Source organism: Vigna unguiculata, chromosome 1 (genome assembly GCF_037176805.1).
Source record: "Vigna unguiculata cultivar grain cowpea cultivar isolate G323 ecotype 2 chromosome 1, ASM3717680v1, whole genome shotgun sequence".
In the NCBI taxonomy this organism is placed as follows: Eukaryota; Viridiplantae; Streptophyta; class Magnoliopsida; order Fabales; family Fabaceae; genus Vigna; species Vigna unguiculata.
In genome coordinates, this window is record NC_140792.1 from 44,921,473 (window position 1) to 44,936,606 (window position 15,134).

At 32.8% G+C, this 15,134-nt stretch overlaps 2 protein-coding genes across 2 annotated transcripts; both read left to right on the plus strand.

The window, feature by feature from the left end:
- Positions 1–3,698: 3,698 nt before the first annotated feature.
- On the plus strand, positions 3,699–6,111 carry LOC114179098 (S-adenosylmethionine synthase 1-like). Its single transcript, XM_028065318.2, has 2 exons — positions 3,699–3,878; positions 4,638–6,111. The coding sequence occupies exon 2, from the start codon at positions 4,646–4,648 to the stop codon at positions 5,828–5,830; it is 1,185 nt and encodes a 394-aa protein (XP_027921119.1). The 5' UTR covers positions 3,699–3,878; positions 4,638–4,645; the 3' UTR covers positions 5,831–6,111.
- Positions 6,112–12,276: 6,165 nt separating this feature from the next.
- On the plus strand, positions 12,277–14,703 carry LOC114179423 (S-adenosylmethionine synthase 1). The gene is made up of 2 exons (XM_028065768.2): positions 12,277–12,414; positions 13,365–14,703. The coding sequence occupies exon 2, from the start codon at positions 13,373–13,375 to the stop codon at positions 14,555–14,557; it is 1,185 nt and encodes a 394-aa protein (XP_027921569.1). The 5' UTR covers positions 12,277–12,414; positions 13,365–13,372; the 3' UTR covers positions 14,558–14,703.
- Positions 14,704–15,134: the final 431 nt, after the last annotated feature.

Below are 15,134 nucleotides of genomic sequence, written 5' to 3' on the forward strand. Positions count from 1 at the left end.
CTGAAAAAATATGTTTCCCTTTTATTTAATTTATATAAAAAAATAAGTAAACAAGGTTTTCGGGACATTGATTGTAGTCATGTTTTCTATTAAATATCCCATCGTGCAATGGAGGTGGAAAACTAACTTTCTTTTATTTAAAATAAAAAAAATGTCCTAAAAAAAGACCATGCTATTTTTTTTGAATCATTTATGTTGTAAAAAATACCTGATATTTTATTTTTTAAATATTTTATAATATTAATCATAATTTTGGTGCATGGAAGAAGAAACTTGACTAAAAATTAATTAGTTTCTTAAAATTGAACTCATAATATATGAGACTAATTTATAAGTAACATAGAATAATAAGAGAAATTTTTTTTTTTCATTAGGTTGAAGATTTCACTAATACAAATGTCAACTTTTTACATTAGTTATTTTTATATTTTTACATCAATCTTATGTTGAATATTATTGTAGGACACATAAATTGACTTTACATAAAGAACACGTCGTAAGTTTAGTGTCAGGTTTTACACTGACACTTGGATTCCTAACAATCTTCTCCTCAAGGGTGAGTCCCTTCAACCATATTGGTACACTCCCCCTCCAGCGGAAGCATTTCTAACCACGAGTGGGGAGAACAACACTAATGAGATTTGAGCCTAACCACATAAGACACTGACACCACTCTCAACCCAAAACCTTAAGGCAATGAGTTTATGGGTCTTTATTTTTATATAGTGCTCCACTTTCTCATTTCTAGCCAATGTGGGACTTAGAATCATACTTGGATTCCTAACAAAAGGTCCAACGTAAATGCATCAATTTATGTTGGACACTACCAAGGTCTTACATGAAAAAAGTCTGTCACCACTTTGAGCTTGCTTTGGTTTAATGTATTGCATATCAAATGAAGGATTTTAATAGTTGGAGGAGTATCAGTAAACAATCAAATTTAGGGCCAAGGTTAGACCACTTAGAAAAAAATACTGAGTTGCACGGGTTCAAAGATACTCAATACCCTTAAATACTTTTGAATTTGTTCAACTCAATCTTCTTTTTAAGTGTCCAACCTTTGTCTAAAGTATGATTTTTCTGTTTACTAACTCTTCTTCAACTTTATAAAAAAATCCTTCATTTGATATATAACCTCTCAAATTGAAGCAAGTTCAAAAATACTCATTTTTTTTTAGTTTCTTTTATTGGTGGTAGAAATGAACTAAGGTAAGAACTGAAGTTGAATTTTGATTTTAAATGTCATGAAGTCAAAAGTATATAAACTCTTTTATCACAACATATTTTTTTTACAATAACAAACACGACAAACAAAATAATAAGACATTGATGCAAGTTATGATTGAGTTTGCCAATAAATAGTCACGACAACAAATGAAAATACAAAATTTAGCAAATAAACTACAACAATGAAGCAAAACCAACACCAACGCAAAAGTGAGTCATAAGCCAACATCATTTCATTACTGGAAAACAAACCATAACTTGCAATAGCTTTTTTAACGTGTTTTTGCATGTTTTTGCACAATAAAAAAGGAGGAGAAAACCCCTATATATGATATATATGTTGAATTTTTTATTATTTGACATAAAATTAAGTCTAACTTAAATGATTCGTTTTACCTTAGATAATAAAAAATTTGACGTAAATCGCTTCAATTTATTTATAAAAATATTACTGCATTGTTATATGATTAATTTTGTATTAGTGTTTGAAAGTAAAACAAAGTTTGGTGGATAAGAAAATTTTGTTACTTATAATTATTATTCATGAAAACCAGATTTCTTGGTAATCTCTATTCTTAAGAATAAAATAAAGTTCATTTGGTTGGTGAAAAATATTTATATAAAATATTTTTAAAAGATAAAATTACTGTGATAAAGTCCATGTCATAGTTTTAATTTAGTTACTTAAACCATCCACATTCCTTCTACATTCTATTAAGCCACTACCTTGCGAATAATGTTGCATAACCATAGCGTCATTCACCTACGCCGACACCACTTTGTGTTTCTTGTTTCCTTTTCATTTCTCTTCTTTCAACTTCAATCAACTACATTTCAAATCCACTTATTCGCATTTCCTACATATATACACAAAAATTAATTCTTCAGAGTCAACAACGAAGTTATGCTACACACGTCGAATATTAATTAAAATTAAAACATACAATTTTTTTAACACGGCAATCGCAAACAAATCTATATTTTTATTATAAACATAAAGAAAATCTACCTTATTATGCTACCAACAAGAACATATTTTCAGTTAGGATTAGTGCATGAACCACGGTTTTACTTATAGAAGGGCATTTCGTGGATATTTTTACATTTTTTTTTCTTGTGAAAGAATAAAAATAAGCAATTTATATAAAATAGTTATGCATTCACTTCGACTCAAAATTCTAAAACGATGTATTTGTAAGTTTATTTTCATGTATAAATCAAAATTTCCATTTACTTAATGTGAGTTTGAATTCACGTTGCATTTCTATAAATTGTGGTAAATGACAATCTCACCAAACCCTTAATCTTGGCTTAAAATCTAACGGCGACACTAATAGCTCCGGTGTTCGGTCGTGTGGGTCCATCGCATTTCCTCACATGCTTTCTTTTGTTTAGCTGTTTTCCTATGAATTTCATATCCGTAAGTAATATTTAGATACGACTTTAGTAGAAATAATTTTTTAAGTTAGTGTTTAAGTTCTACGATAAATAAAAATGATAAGATTAAATATTATATAAAAAGAAAAATTCACAAAAATTAATGTTTCAAGACTCTTGTAAAGTAATATCAAATTTGTATATTAGTTAAATTCGTGTCACATGTAGTCGAAAAGATCCCAGTTGGTTTTTGTATTTGTCCTAATTAGACTGTTATAGTTATGAAAATGATTTTTATTTACGCCTTTTCTATCACTTAGTTTTTTGCTTCGTTGTTGTTTTGTTTTTCTCTCTCTGGATCTTAATGTTGTTTATTTTTAATTTTGACTTTAAGTCTCTACCATTGTTAAACTGTTCAGCATTATGTAATTTTTTTCTTAATATTATTTTATGAAAAATTTCAAAACAATATAGAGGAGATCCAAAATTATTTTTTCTATTACATATAGTTTGTCACAATTATTCTCTCAGATATAAAATATTTTACTTATACAACTTCATTATTTGATTATTTTATGTAACTATTATTTTACTTCTATGTACACGGATAAGGAAAGTGATTAATATTATTAAAAGGAAATTCGCAAATTTTTCTTCCGCGAAAAATATGAAAAAAATACAAATGACAACTAGGAATTCAAATATTATTTATTATATTATTAAAGGATTTCATTATGACAATAATGTAGGATCAATAATTAAAGAAAATACATTCCAACTATAAAGTGATATTCATATTTAAATTTTTTTTTCCAATAAATATATAATAAAAATTATTTAAAAGTATATATTTATTATAAAAAATGAAAGTATTAAATAAATTTAACTACGTGGAAGAGAATAATTATGCTTACCAACGATGACGGTGGGATCTACTGTAACGTACTGTGCTACCGACACTGACACGTTTTCCGTGGAGGTTGGTAAGTGACCGGTGTTTCCCGGTTATAGACGCGCTCTCGCTGTAGCAAATCACAATCTCACCGACCCCTTTGATTTGGGTCTCAAATCTAACGGCTCCACAGCCGGTTCCGGTATCCAGTCATACGAAGGAGGCAGTGATCATTATAAATAGCGAGACAAGGTTCTTTCGCTTACCCTCACAACACTAAACCAGTCACTTGCTGTTTGGTTCTGCACTGTCTGGTGTGACACTGGTTTACTTCCCCTCACTGAATTTCTTTGTTCAAATTCCATTCTTTCATTCTTTGGAGGTTCGTTCATTACGCTTCTCTTCTATTCTCGTACCGTTTTTCTTTCTATAAACCTTCCTTTCCTCACTATCTATAATTTATATGTGTTCCATTTCCACAACTGCAAAATGTTTTTCCCAAATTGAATTTCCTCCTGTCTTGTCCTTAACTAGACCCTTACGATTATGGATCTGAATTTTATTTATGTTCATTTTCTTTTCTTCCATGCTTTTCACTGTTGTCGTTTGATTATGTGAAATGGGATGCTATTTCTATTGAGTTTTGGTCTTTTGTTGTATAGATCTGATGCTCCCACGAGAATACTCTGTTCTAACTTATTCTTTTTCTGTCTGGATCTAGTTTTTGTGCCTCATGCGATATTGCTCATTGAGTCTTTTCTTTCTTGAACCCTTTAGCGTTGTCTTCATTTAAAATTACTTCGATGAGGGCTAATTTTTCTTCTTTCAGAAATCCAAGATTCCTTCCAAGATGGTGCCCGGGAATATTTGTATATACTTTCTTATCGTTTTATCTGCAATTATTTTGTTAGCGCCAGAAGTTTTTTTCTAAAAGTAGATCAAGATGAAGCTATTTAGTTCAACTTGGCATAAACTTTCGAGATTTTCTATCAATTTGCTGTAGGGATGTATGCTTTAATTTACTTTCTTTGGAATATATGATCTCGAATCTCAGCTTCCATCATAGCACCAACAGAAGTTTTTATTTATTTTTTGCTTAAGCATATGTACATTGTAAAACTAAACGTTGTGTTTTCTCCAGCTTAATAAATGGCAACCGAAACCTTTCTCTTCACATCTGAGTCTGTGAACGAGGGTCACCCCGACAAGCTGTGCGACCAGATCTCTGATGCAGTGCTCGACGCGTGCCTTGCACAGGACCCTGACAGCAAGGTTGCCTGTGAAACATGCACCAAGACAAACATGGTGATGGTCTTTGGGGAGATCACAACCAAGGCCGAAGTAGACTACGAGAAGATTGTCCGTGACACATGCCGCAGCATTGGATTCATCTCTGATGATGTTGGTCTTGATGCTGACAAATGCAAGGTGTTGGTCAACATCGAGCAGCAGAGCCCTGATATCGCCCAGGGTGTGCACGGCCACTTCACCAAGCGGCCGGAGGAGGTTGGTGCCGGTGACCAGGGTCACATGTTTGGCTATGCCACTGACGAAACCCCTGAATACATGCCGCTCAGCCATGTCCTTGCCACCAAACTCGGTGCTCGCCTAACCGAGGTTAGGAAGAATGGTACCTGTGGATGGTTGAGGCCAGATGGTAAAACCCAAGTCACTGTTGAGTACTACAATGACAACGGTGCCATGGTTCCAGTCCGTGTTCACACCGTTCTAATTTCCACCCAACACAATGAAACTGTGAGCAATGACCAAATTGCTGCTGACCTTAAAGAGCATGTTATCAAGCCTGTCATTCCGGAGAAGTACCTTGATGAGAAGACCATCTTCCACCTTAACCCTTCGGGCCGGTTTGTGATTGGTGGCCCCCATGGTGATGCTGGTCTCACTGGAAGAAAGATCATCATTGATACCTACGGTGGCTGGGGTGCTCATGGTGGTGGTGCCTTTTCGGGCAAGGACCCCACCAAGGTTGACCGCAGTGGTGCCTATATTGTGAGGCAGGCTGCAAAGAGTGTTGTGGCAAATGGACTTGCGAGAAGGTGCATTGTCCAAGTTTCTTATGCCATCGGTGTCCCTGAGCCATTGTCAGTCTTTGTTGATACCTACGGAACCGGAAAGATTCCCGACAAGGAGATTCTTCAGATTGTGAAGGAGAATTTCGACTTCAGACCTGGAATGATCACCATTAACTTGGACCTGAAGAGGGGTGGCCACAGGTTCTTGAAGACAGCTGCTTATGGACACTTCGGAAGGGATGACCCTGACTTCACATGGGAAGTTGTGAAGCCACTCAAGTCAGAGAAGCCTCAGGCCTAGGCGTGTGCTGAAGAACTTAATCCCTCCCTTCAATAGATGTGTTGCTAAGTGTTGATGAATAATTTGCGTGTTTCGTTAGTACTAGGTCTAAAGCTATTTCCTTATAGTTTAAAAACTGTTCTTTTTTACTTACAATTTATTTTTTTGTTAATTAATATTACTGTTTTGATGCAATTAAATTCTATGTTAATTTTGTAGCTATTGAATGTAATCTGAAAGGGTGAAAAAAGCCCTCTGCAACGCATTTTATATTTCACAAAATTGAAAATTCCCTCCCTGAAGACGTCTCTCTATAGTTCGTTCTGATTTGTCTCTCTTTCTCTCTCAGATCTCTCTGCATTTCTTCTCTAATTAGATACAGGGTATAATGCTTTAATGTATGTTTTGGTTTTGATTTGTCGGATTTGATTATGGAATTTGACAATGTTGTTCTGAAATTGTGTAATCAGGGAAGGTAGTTTCTATGATGTCCGTTTGGAAGTGAATAATCTGGCAAGCAAATTTAAACAAAACTGAAATATATTGTTTCCATAACTTTTTTTTATCCACACAATTAAGAACCCGGTCTTGTCCGTATGCATTAAATGCATTTTCAACTGAAATACGTTATTAGTAGTAAAAGATTTTGTAGTCTCTTTCTTAAAACGCAATTACTTCGCCATAAGAAAATGGCGACAAGTTGTGTCCTGGGTGGTGGATAGCATGTTGCACACGTTACCACATATAGTTTATGGTTTTCAGATCCATCCAGAATATCAGATCTGACCTTTGCGTTGAAACATGGAAACAGAGGGAACTCTCTATCTCAGTCCACAGATTGTAAAGTTCAATCTTGAGTTGTTCTTGGATTTTCCTTTTCTTTTTCTTTTTGCTTCTCAACTTTTACTCATGGTTCTGTTCTTTACCCATGAAAGAAAATAATATAAAATGAATATTAAAATTAATGATTTTATTCATCCATGATTGTGGGAAGTGATGAACCACACTTGACTATTTTTGAACTACACTAGACTAATGGGTTGGGAAGTTCATTGGTGTTGGTTGGTCACCAAACCAACCACCTTTCAAATAATTAACAACAACATAGGATTGTGGTTTTTCCACTTGCATAAATGTGTCCATTAATTAATAATATCTCTCATCACCCACCCACTTTTCATTCATAGCTTTCTACTTTGACAAAAACCATTGTTATCATATATTCATTTTCTCCATATTAGAGATCGTCTTCCAAATTCATACTCTTCACCAGACAATTTTAACTTTTTTTGTTATGTACAATTAACATTTTAAACCATTAATTACGTTACCATCACTCACTGTACTTCAAAATAACTCACAATTAAATATATGTCACATTAAGTAATAACGAGATTATTATAAAATTTTAAAATAATCAAATTAACTTATTTTTCAAAAGTATCAAGTTCAACTATTTGTAGTACTTAGATCTGTTGAGATTAACTGAAAGTTTAGTCAAACCCTTCACATTGATTAAGTTAATTATGAGTCTGCCAAATTTTCTTGTTCTTGAAAATGCGATTAAATGGTATACTGTATGTCATAAAATGGTGTGTTTTCTCTCTCTCTCTCTCTTTTTTTTATAAAACTAACTGATACATATTTAACCCTTAAACAAATTGCTTCGATTAGTTTTTAGTCAAAAGTTAGCTAAAGTAATCAATAAATTATAAGATAGCATATTATTTATATTAAATCATTTAATGTGGTAAAAATTAAAGATTTTAGTAAGAAAATGTATTGTATTTTATTTTTGTGAAGTAATGTTACTTACTGATACTAACCAATATTTTAAGCAATATTTTAGTCATTCCTAATATTAATCATAATTTGTGTGTAGGAAATGAGTTAATTTTTTTTTTTTATAATTGAACGCGTAATGTGTGAGACCAATTTTAAGTAATACAAAACTATAAAAGAAAAAAATATTTTCTCATAAGGTTGAATACTTGAAAGTAAAAGAAAAATTGGTGGAAGAGAAAACTTTTCATGTACAAAATTATTATTCATAAGAAATAAGAGTCGTGGGTATTACTATTCTTTTGGTTGCGAAAAGTATTACATAAGTGCTTTTTAAAGATAAAAACTAAATTTGTTTCTTTTTGCGGGAAATAAAATCAATGAATTAATAACAAAAACACGATGTTTATTGAAAAGTTTACATTTTAACTCGAACAAGTTTTTTTTTTTTTACCTCCCAAAGAAATATTTTTGTGGGAAAATCCACTAAAAAATATTTCTTGAAGACATTATTTTCTGAAAAATGTTCTTTTTCCCAAGAAGTAAATCAAACTTAGAATATCTAAGCAAAACACACTGATCACTCATAAACCTAGCCATAAAGTCTTATAAAACAACACTAAAATAAATCATAAAATTTATATTTCACAAGTCATTAAGGTAAATAGCATGATAAATAATTTGTCCTTGTCACAGTTTTGATTCGGGTTACTTTAAACTATTCATATTCCTTCTACTGACTAAAAAATGTAAATTTTGCCGTAGATTTGGAATATGATTGGTCATATTCCACACTCTATTCCACCTTGCGAATAACGTTGCATAACCAATGGCGTCATTCACCAACGCCAACACCACTCATTGGTTTAGCATAAAATTTTGTCATTATGCATTTTCTTGTTTTTTCTTTTCCTTTCTCTTCTTAAAAGTTCAATCAACTACCTTTGACTCATGCCAATTCCTTTTTCATAAATTCACTTATTTCCCACGACATTAATTCTTCCTACTCTATACCCATGTTCTACGCGTTGTGCTACCCAATACCAATAGGAAGATTAGTTAAAATAAAAATACATCTAAAACGTACTTTTATTAATAGCTTTTTAGAAGTTCAAATATCAAGATTTGATTGTGCCACAGTCCATTTAATCTTTGTCACGAGATAATTAATGTCATCTGTAACAAATTTTTTGCTGAACAATTATAATCTCATTTTTAAACTGTGAACCACAACGCTTCACATATAAACACTTTTTTTTCTTTTATTCTTGAAGTAAAATGAGTGACAAAACGGCCTAAAGTGATTCTAGTGCCGCTTTATACCCAACTAGTGGTAATATTCCATTCATTTAGTGACTAAAATTTGGTATTTTGGCATCCATTTAGAATAAGACGCTCATATTCCACTTCATATTAAGCCACTACCTTACTACTCAATAACTATTCACAAATCACAACACTTAATACTTTTTTTTAGCACAACATTTTTTCAATAATATCCATTTTTTAACCTTTTTAAATGACATAAATGTAAGTGTGAGTTGACAATCATATATTATTCACGAGTATCTTTTATATTATTATTTTTAAGAGTTGATTTTGATTGATATAATAGTTAAATAAATTTATATTAGTAGAAAGTGTAACTCAAGGCTACTTAAATTTTATAAATTTAGTTTAATAAAATGAGATTTACGCATTAGTTGAGGTCTATTCCTAATAGAGGTGAAAATTCCAATCAAATCATAAATAAACATATTTTCTTTTTCTTTTTTACAATGAAAATTCACTTTTCCCAAAGAAAGCAGAAATTATAAATGTTAATAAATGGAGAGTATTGGAAATGTGGGAAAATATGTCATCCATTACTTACTCCTCATAATGTGTATAAAGACAAATGGAGAGACTATAAGTCAAACATTTCTTAAGAGAAATTTTAAGAGAGAGAGAACAAAAAGAAAGTGAGTATGAAGGCGTCAAAAAAAATATATTGTCCTATCTTTAAAAAAAATGCATTTTAAATATAGCGTTTAATTAGATAAAATAATATAATTATTCATTTTCAAATTTTAACGTTCGCTGCAAATACTATTCATACCAAAACCGTAATGATTTGAAAATAAGTTTTAAAAAATATTGTAATTACATAAATTTAATATATATAGTATAAATAACTAAATGAAATATTAAAATTATGATAAAACAAAACAGATAATTATATATAAAATATTAATACAGTTATATAAAATAAATAACTATATAATATAATATATAGTTAATTAAATCATAAATCTCTTAAAATTTATCTTAATCATTATAAAAACAAACTCTATTTAGCAATTTTAGCGCTTTCCGTTTAAAGGAGTATCCACACATGTGCACTCCTCTCCTCACACAATTAAGTAATCGTTGCAAAAAATAAAAATAAAAGAACACCAAACAACACAAAAATCACAATATACAAAAGAAGTTATATGTAATAAAACATGAGGCACAACACTTTAACATTAAAGTAATACAATGCATATTTATACACATATAGCAGTTGACAGTAGACTCAATTATCTGGATATGATCCATTGATATAGGATTCATTGGAGGTATGCACTTATGATGGTTTCTAGACTCCGCATAGTACAAAATCACAAGGAGTCATCACTTAATCACACAATGTTAATCCTCTTAATGCCAAGGACTATGAAACAAATCCGAGGTTGGGATCTCCTGCTACAAATCAAGACCTATTTCATAGCTCAAATTGGTTAATCTCCTTTATGTATTGGTCTAAAATAATCTTTAAATCATACGAGTTGGTACCAATTTGATTAATGACTCAAATGCTACATTTCTTCCCGATTTCCTTACAATCAATCATCAAATCATACAAATTTCATTAAACACTACACATACAAAAAATCATTCATATAATTAATGATAATTACTAAATCAATCACAAACATGCCAATATCAATCTCTATCAAACTCACTCACATAGACAAGAAAAAGTAGCTTCCCTTACCTGAAGAAAAGCTTGACTAACTCTAACAACACCAAAACCTTCCTCAATCCATAAGGTACTCTATCTACACAATAGAAATACCACAAAGATGATCAAATAATATCCTTATGACCATTGATCAACATAGAACTAAACAAAATACTAAAGGAGCACATGTGATCTCAAAGATAGACACATGCAAAAATTACCAAAACTACATAAAGGAAGAGATAAGAATCAAGTTACTCAACTGAAGAAATTGATCGGATGAATTTGAATATCTTGCCGCAAGGATGACACCGACGGTCTCCTATCTTGAAACAGATGATCACATGATCAAATAACTCAGAGAAAGAGAAAGAACTCTAAGAAAGAGATTTCTAGAAAGATGAAATATTTTTAAGTAATGAGGTCCCCTTTGAAAATTATATTTATAGTTAAGCGTTTTATTATTAAAATAAAAGGGTTAGAGATATCAATGGGATAGGTAGAGTATAAGTACTAGTTTCCCGTACCCTGGATAAATATCTATCATGTACCCATCTCCATATCTGTGCGGGTATCCATGAGTATGGATACGATGGTACCCGTACCTGCCCCGTACCCATATATTTTTTGTAATATCCGTAGGTATTTATAGAAAAAAGAAATTTAATATTTAACGACACATCTTAATCATAATCAATACATAACATTCATAAATTTAAAAGAAAGTCAAAATAACTCATTTATATAATATTTAAACATTTAAGTGACAGTTTACAAAGTAAGAGAGGTTGTATTTTAAAACCAATTAATAAAAACTAATATATTCAAAATCGATGAATAAATATTTTAATCATGTTTCTTTCAATTTTTTTTAATTTAAATTATAGTATAACGAGTACGGATATCTACGAGTACAGATACGATGGTACCCGTAACCGTCCTGTTAACATGCGGGTATAAAAAATATCCGTATGCGTTATTCACAAATATCCATTTATAATATTTATTTCTTATCCATTACGAATTTTATCCGCGGATATCCACAGTATTAATTTTTTTACATCCTACAAAAAGTCTTATTATTTTAAAATAATGTTACTCTTAAAATAATATATATATATATATATATATATATATATATATATATATATATATATATTGTAATAAATATTAACTAATTATTAAGATCTATTGTATAAACAGAAAAAATAATATTCTCTTCAAACTCAAATATTAAAAAAATAAACTTAAGTAAAATCAAATTTCAATTATTTTAACTGTTTAACACTAGTATTCCAATTTTTTTTTTTAAATCTAAATATCACTTCCAATAAATATAAATAAAAGTTACTTAACGATACAAATTTATTATATAAAAATGAAAATATGAAATAAAAGCTACATGTTTTATTTATCCGTATGAAAATTTTGCTTACAAGTAGATGCAGAAGTAATATTTTATTAAGAATATTTTGAATTTTACCAACGACGACGGTGGGATCTACCTGTATCGTACTGTGCTACCGACACTGACACGTTTTCGGTTAAGGTTGGTGAGTGACTGGCGGTACCCGGTTAGACGCGCTCTCGCTGTGGCAAATCACAATCTCACCGACTCCTTTGATTTGGGTGTCAAATCTAACGGCACACCGCTGGTTCCGGTGTCCAGTCATATGAGTGGGTATTGATCACTATAAATAGCGAGACCACGTTCTTTCTCTTACCCTCACCACACTAAACCAGTCACTTGCTGTTGGGTTGCTGCACTGTCTGGTGACTCTGGTTTACTTCAACCACTGAATTTTTTGTTCAAAACCCATTCTTTCATTCTTTAGAGGTTTGTTCATCACGCTTCTCTTCTCTTTTATTCTCGTGCCGTTTTTCTTTCTATAAACCCTGTTTTGCTTACCATCAATAATTTATATATGTTCCATTTCCACAACTGTATGTAATGTTTTATACCCAAATTAAATTGCTTCCTGTCTTGTCCTTAACTAAACCCTTACGATTGTGGATCTGAATTTTATTTATATTTATTTTCTCTTCTTCTATGATTTTCACTATTGTAGTTTGATTATGTGAAAGGTATGCTATTTCTGTTTAGTTTTGGTCTTTTGTTGTATAGATCTGATGCTTTCACGAGAATAATCGGTTCTAACTTATTCTCTCTTTGTCACTCTCTGTATGGGTCTAGTTTTTGTGCCTCATGTGATACTGTTCATTTAAAATGACTTCGACGAGGGCTAATATTTTTTCTTAGCGTTCTATTTTTAAAATTAAAACTAATGCTTGAGTTATATGTTGTGCTTTAATGTTTCTTGAAAGGACAAAAGTTATGTGTAGATCTTTTGTACTGTTGTTGGAGTTTCACTAATTTACGAAATAGAGGGTTATATTAAAGGTGAACGTTGATTACTAAAATGAAATTCAAATTCTTATTGAAGAACAACGCAAGTAAGTGCACCATATTTTCTTCTTTCAGAAATCCAAGATTCGTTCCTACTTGGTGCCCGGGAATATTCGTATATACTTTCTTATCGTTTTATCTGCAATTATGTTGTTAGGACCATGAGTTTTTCTAAAAGTAGATCAAGATAAACTATTTTAGTCCAAATTGGCATAAACTTTAAAGATTTTCTATCAATTTGTTGTAGGGATCTATGCTTTAATTCATTTTCTTTGGAATATATGATCTCGAATCTCAGCGTCCATTATAGTACCAACATAATTTTTTTTTTGTTCTTAAGCATATGTACATTGTAAAACTAAACGTTGTGTTTTCTGCAGCTTGATAAATGGCAACCGAAACCTTTCTCTTCACATCTGAGTCTGTGAACGAGGGTCACCCCGACAAGCTGTGCGACCAGATCTCTGATGCAGTGCTCGACGCGTGCCTTGCACAGGACCCTGACAGCAAGGTTGCCTGTGAAACATGCACCAAGACAAACATGGTGATGGTCTTTGGGGAGATCACAACCAAGGCCGAAGTAGACTACGAGAAGATTGTCCGTGACACATGCCGCAGCATTGGATTCATCTCTGATGATGTTGGTCTTGATGCTGACAAATGCAAGGTGTTGGTCAACATCGAGCAGCAGAGCCCTGATATCGCCCAGGGTGTGCACGGCCACTTCACCAAGCGGCCGGAGGAGGTTGGTGCCGGTGACCAGGGTCACATGTTTGGCTATGCAACTGATGAAACCCCTGAATACATGCCGCTCAGCCATGTCCTTGCTACCAAACTCGGTGCTCGCCTAACCGAGGTTAGGAAGAATGGTACCTGCGGTTGGTTGAGGCCAGATGGTAAAACACAAGTGACTGTTGAGTACTACAATGACAACGGTGCCATGGTTCCAGTCCGTGTTCACACCGTTCTAATTTCCACCCAACACGATGAAACTGTGAGCAATGACCAAATTGCTGCTGACCTTAAAGAGCATGTTATCAAGCCTGTCATTCCGGAGAAGTACCTTGATGAGAAGACCATCTTCCACCTTAACCCTTCGGGCCGGTTTGTGATTGGTGGCCCCCATGGTGATGCTGGTCTCACTGGAAGAAAGATCATCATTGATACCTACGGTGGCTGGGGTGCTCATGGTGGTGGTGCCTTTTCGGGCAAGGACCCCACCAAGGTTGACCGCAGTGGTGCCTATATTGTGAGGCAGGCTGCAAAGAGTGTTGTGGCAAATGGACTTGCGAGAAGGTGCATTGTCCAAGTTTCTTATGCCATCGGTGTCCCTGAGCCATTGTCAGTCTTTGTTGATACCTATGGAACCGGAAAGATTCCCGACAAGGAGATTCTTCAGATTGTGAAGGAGAATTTCGACTTCAGACCTGGAATGATCACCATTAACTTGGACCTGAAGAGGGGTGGCCACAGGTTCTTGAAGACAGCTGCTTATGGACACTTTGGAAGGGATGACCCTGACTTCACATGGGAAGTTGTGAAGCCACTCAAGTCAGAGAAGCCTCAGGCATAGGCGTGTGGTGAAGAATTTAATCTCTTCCTTCCATGGATGTCTTGCTAAGTATTGATGAATAATTTGCATGTTTCATTGCTAAATCTTAGGTGTAATGCCCATTTCCTTATCATCATACATAAACTGTTCTTTTTTTTTACTTCCAATTTATTTGTTGGTAATTCAATATTACTCTTTTGATGCAATTAAATTTTATCTGAATTTTGACCCTATTGATTGTAATTTGAAAGGGTGAAAAAGCCCATGCAACGTATTTTATCTTTAGCAAAATTGAAAAATTCCCTCTCTTAAGACGTCTCTCTCAGATCTCTGCAGTTTTTCTCTAATCAGCAATAGGGTTTGATGCTTCAATTTGTCTTTCGGTTTTGATTTTCTTTTTCTATTTTCATTTGTCCAATTTGATTATGGAATTTGCCTATGTTTTTCTACAATTGTAGTAAAATCATTATTCTGATGGTGTTTCAATAATGTCTATTTGGAACCGAATAATCTGTCAAATGTCATTTTCATGCCTGAACTTGTTTCTTTTCCTGCACTGAACTTAGGATCAGTTCTTATCATACTTGATGGATGATGC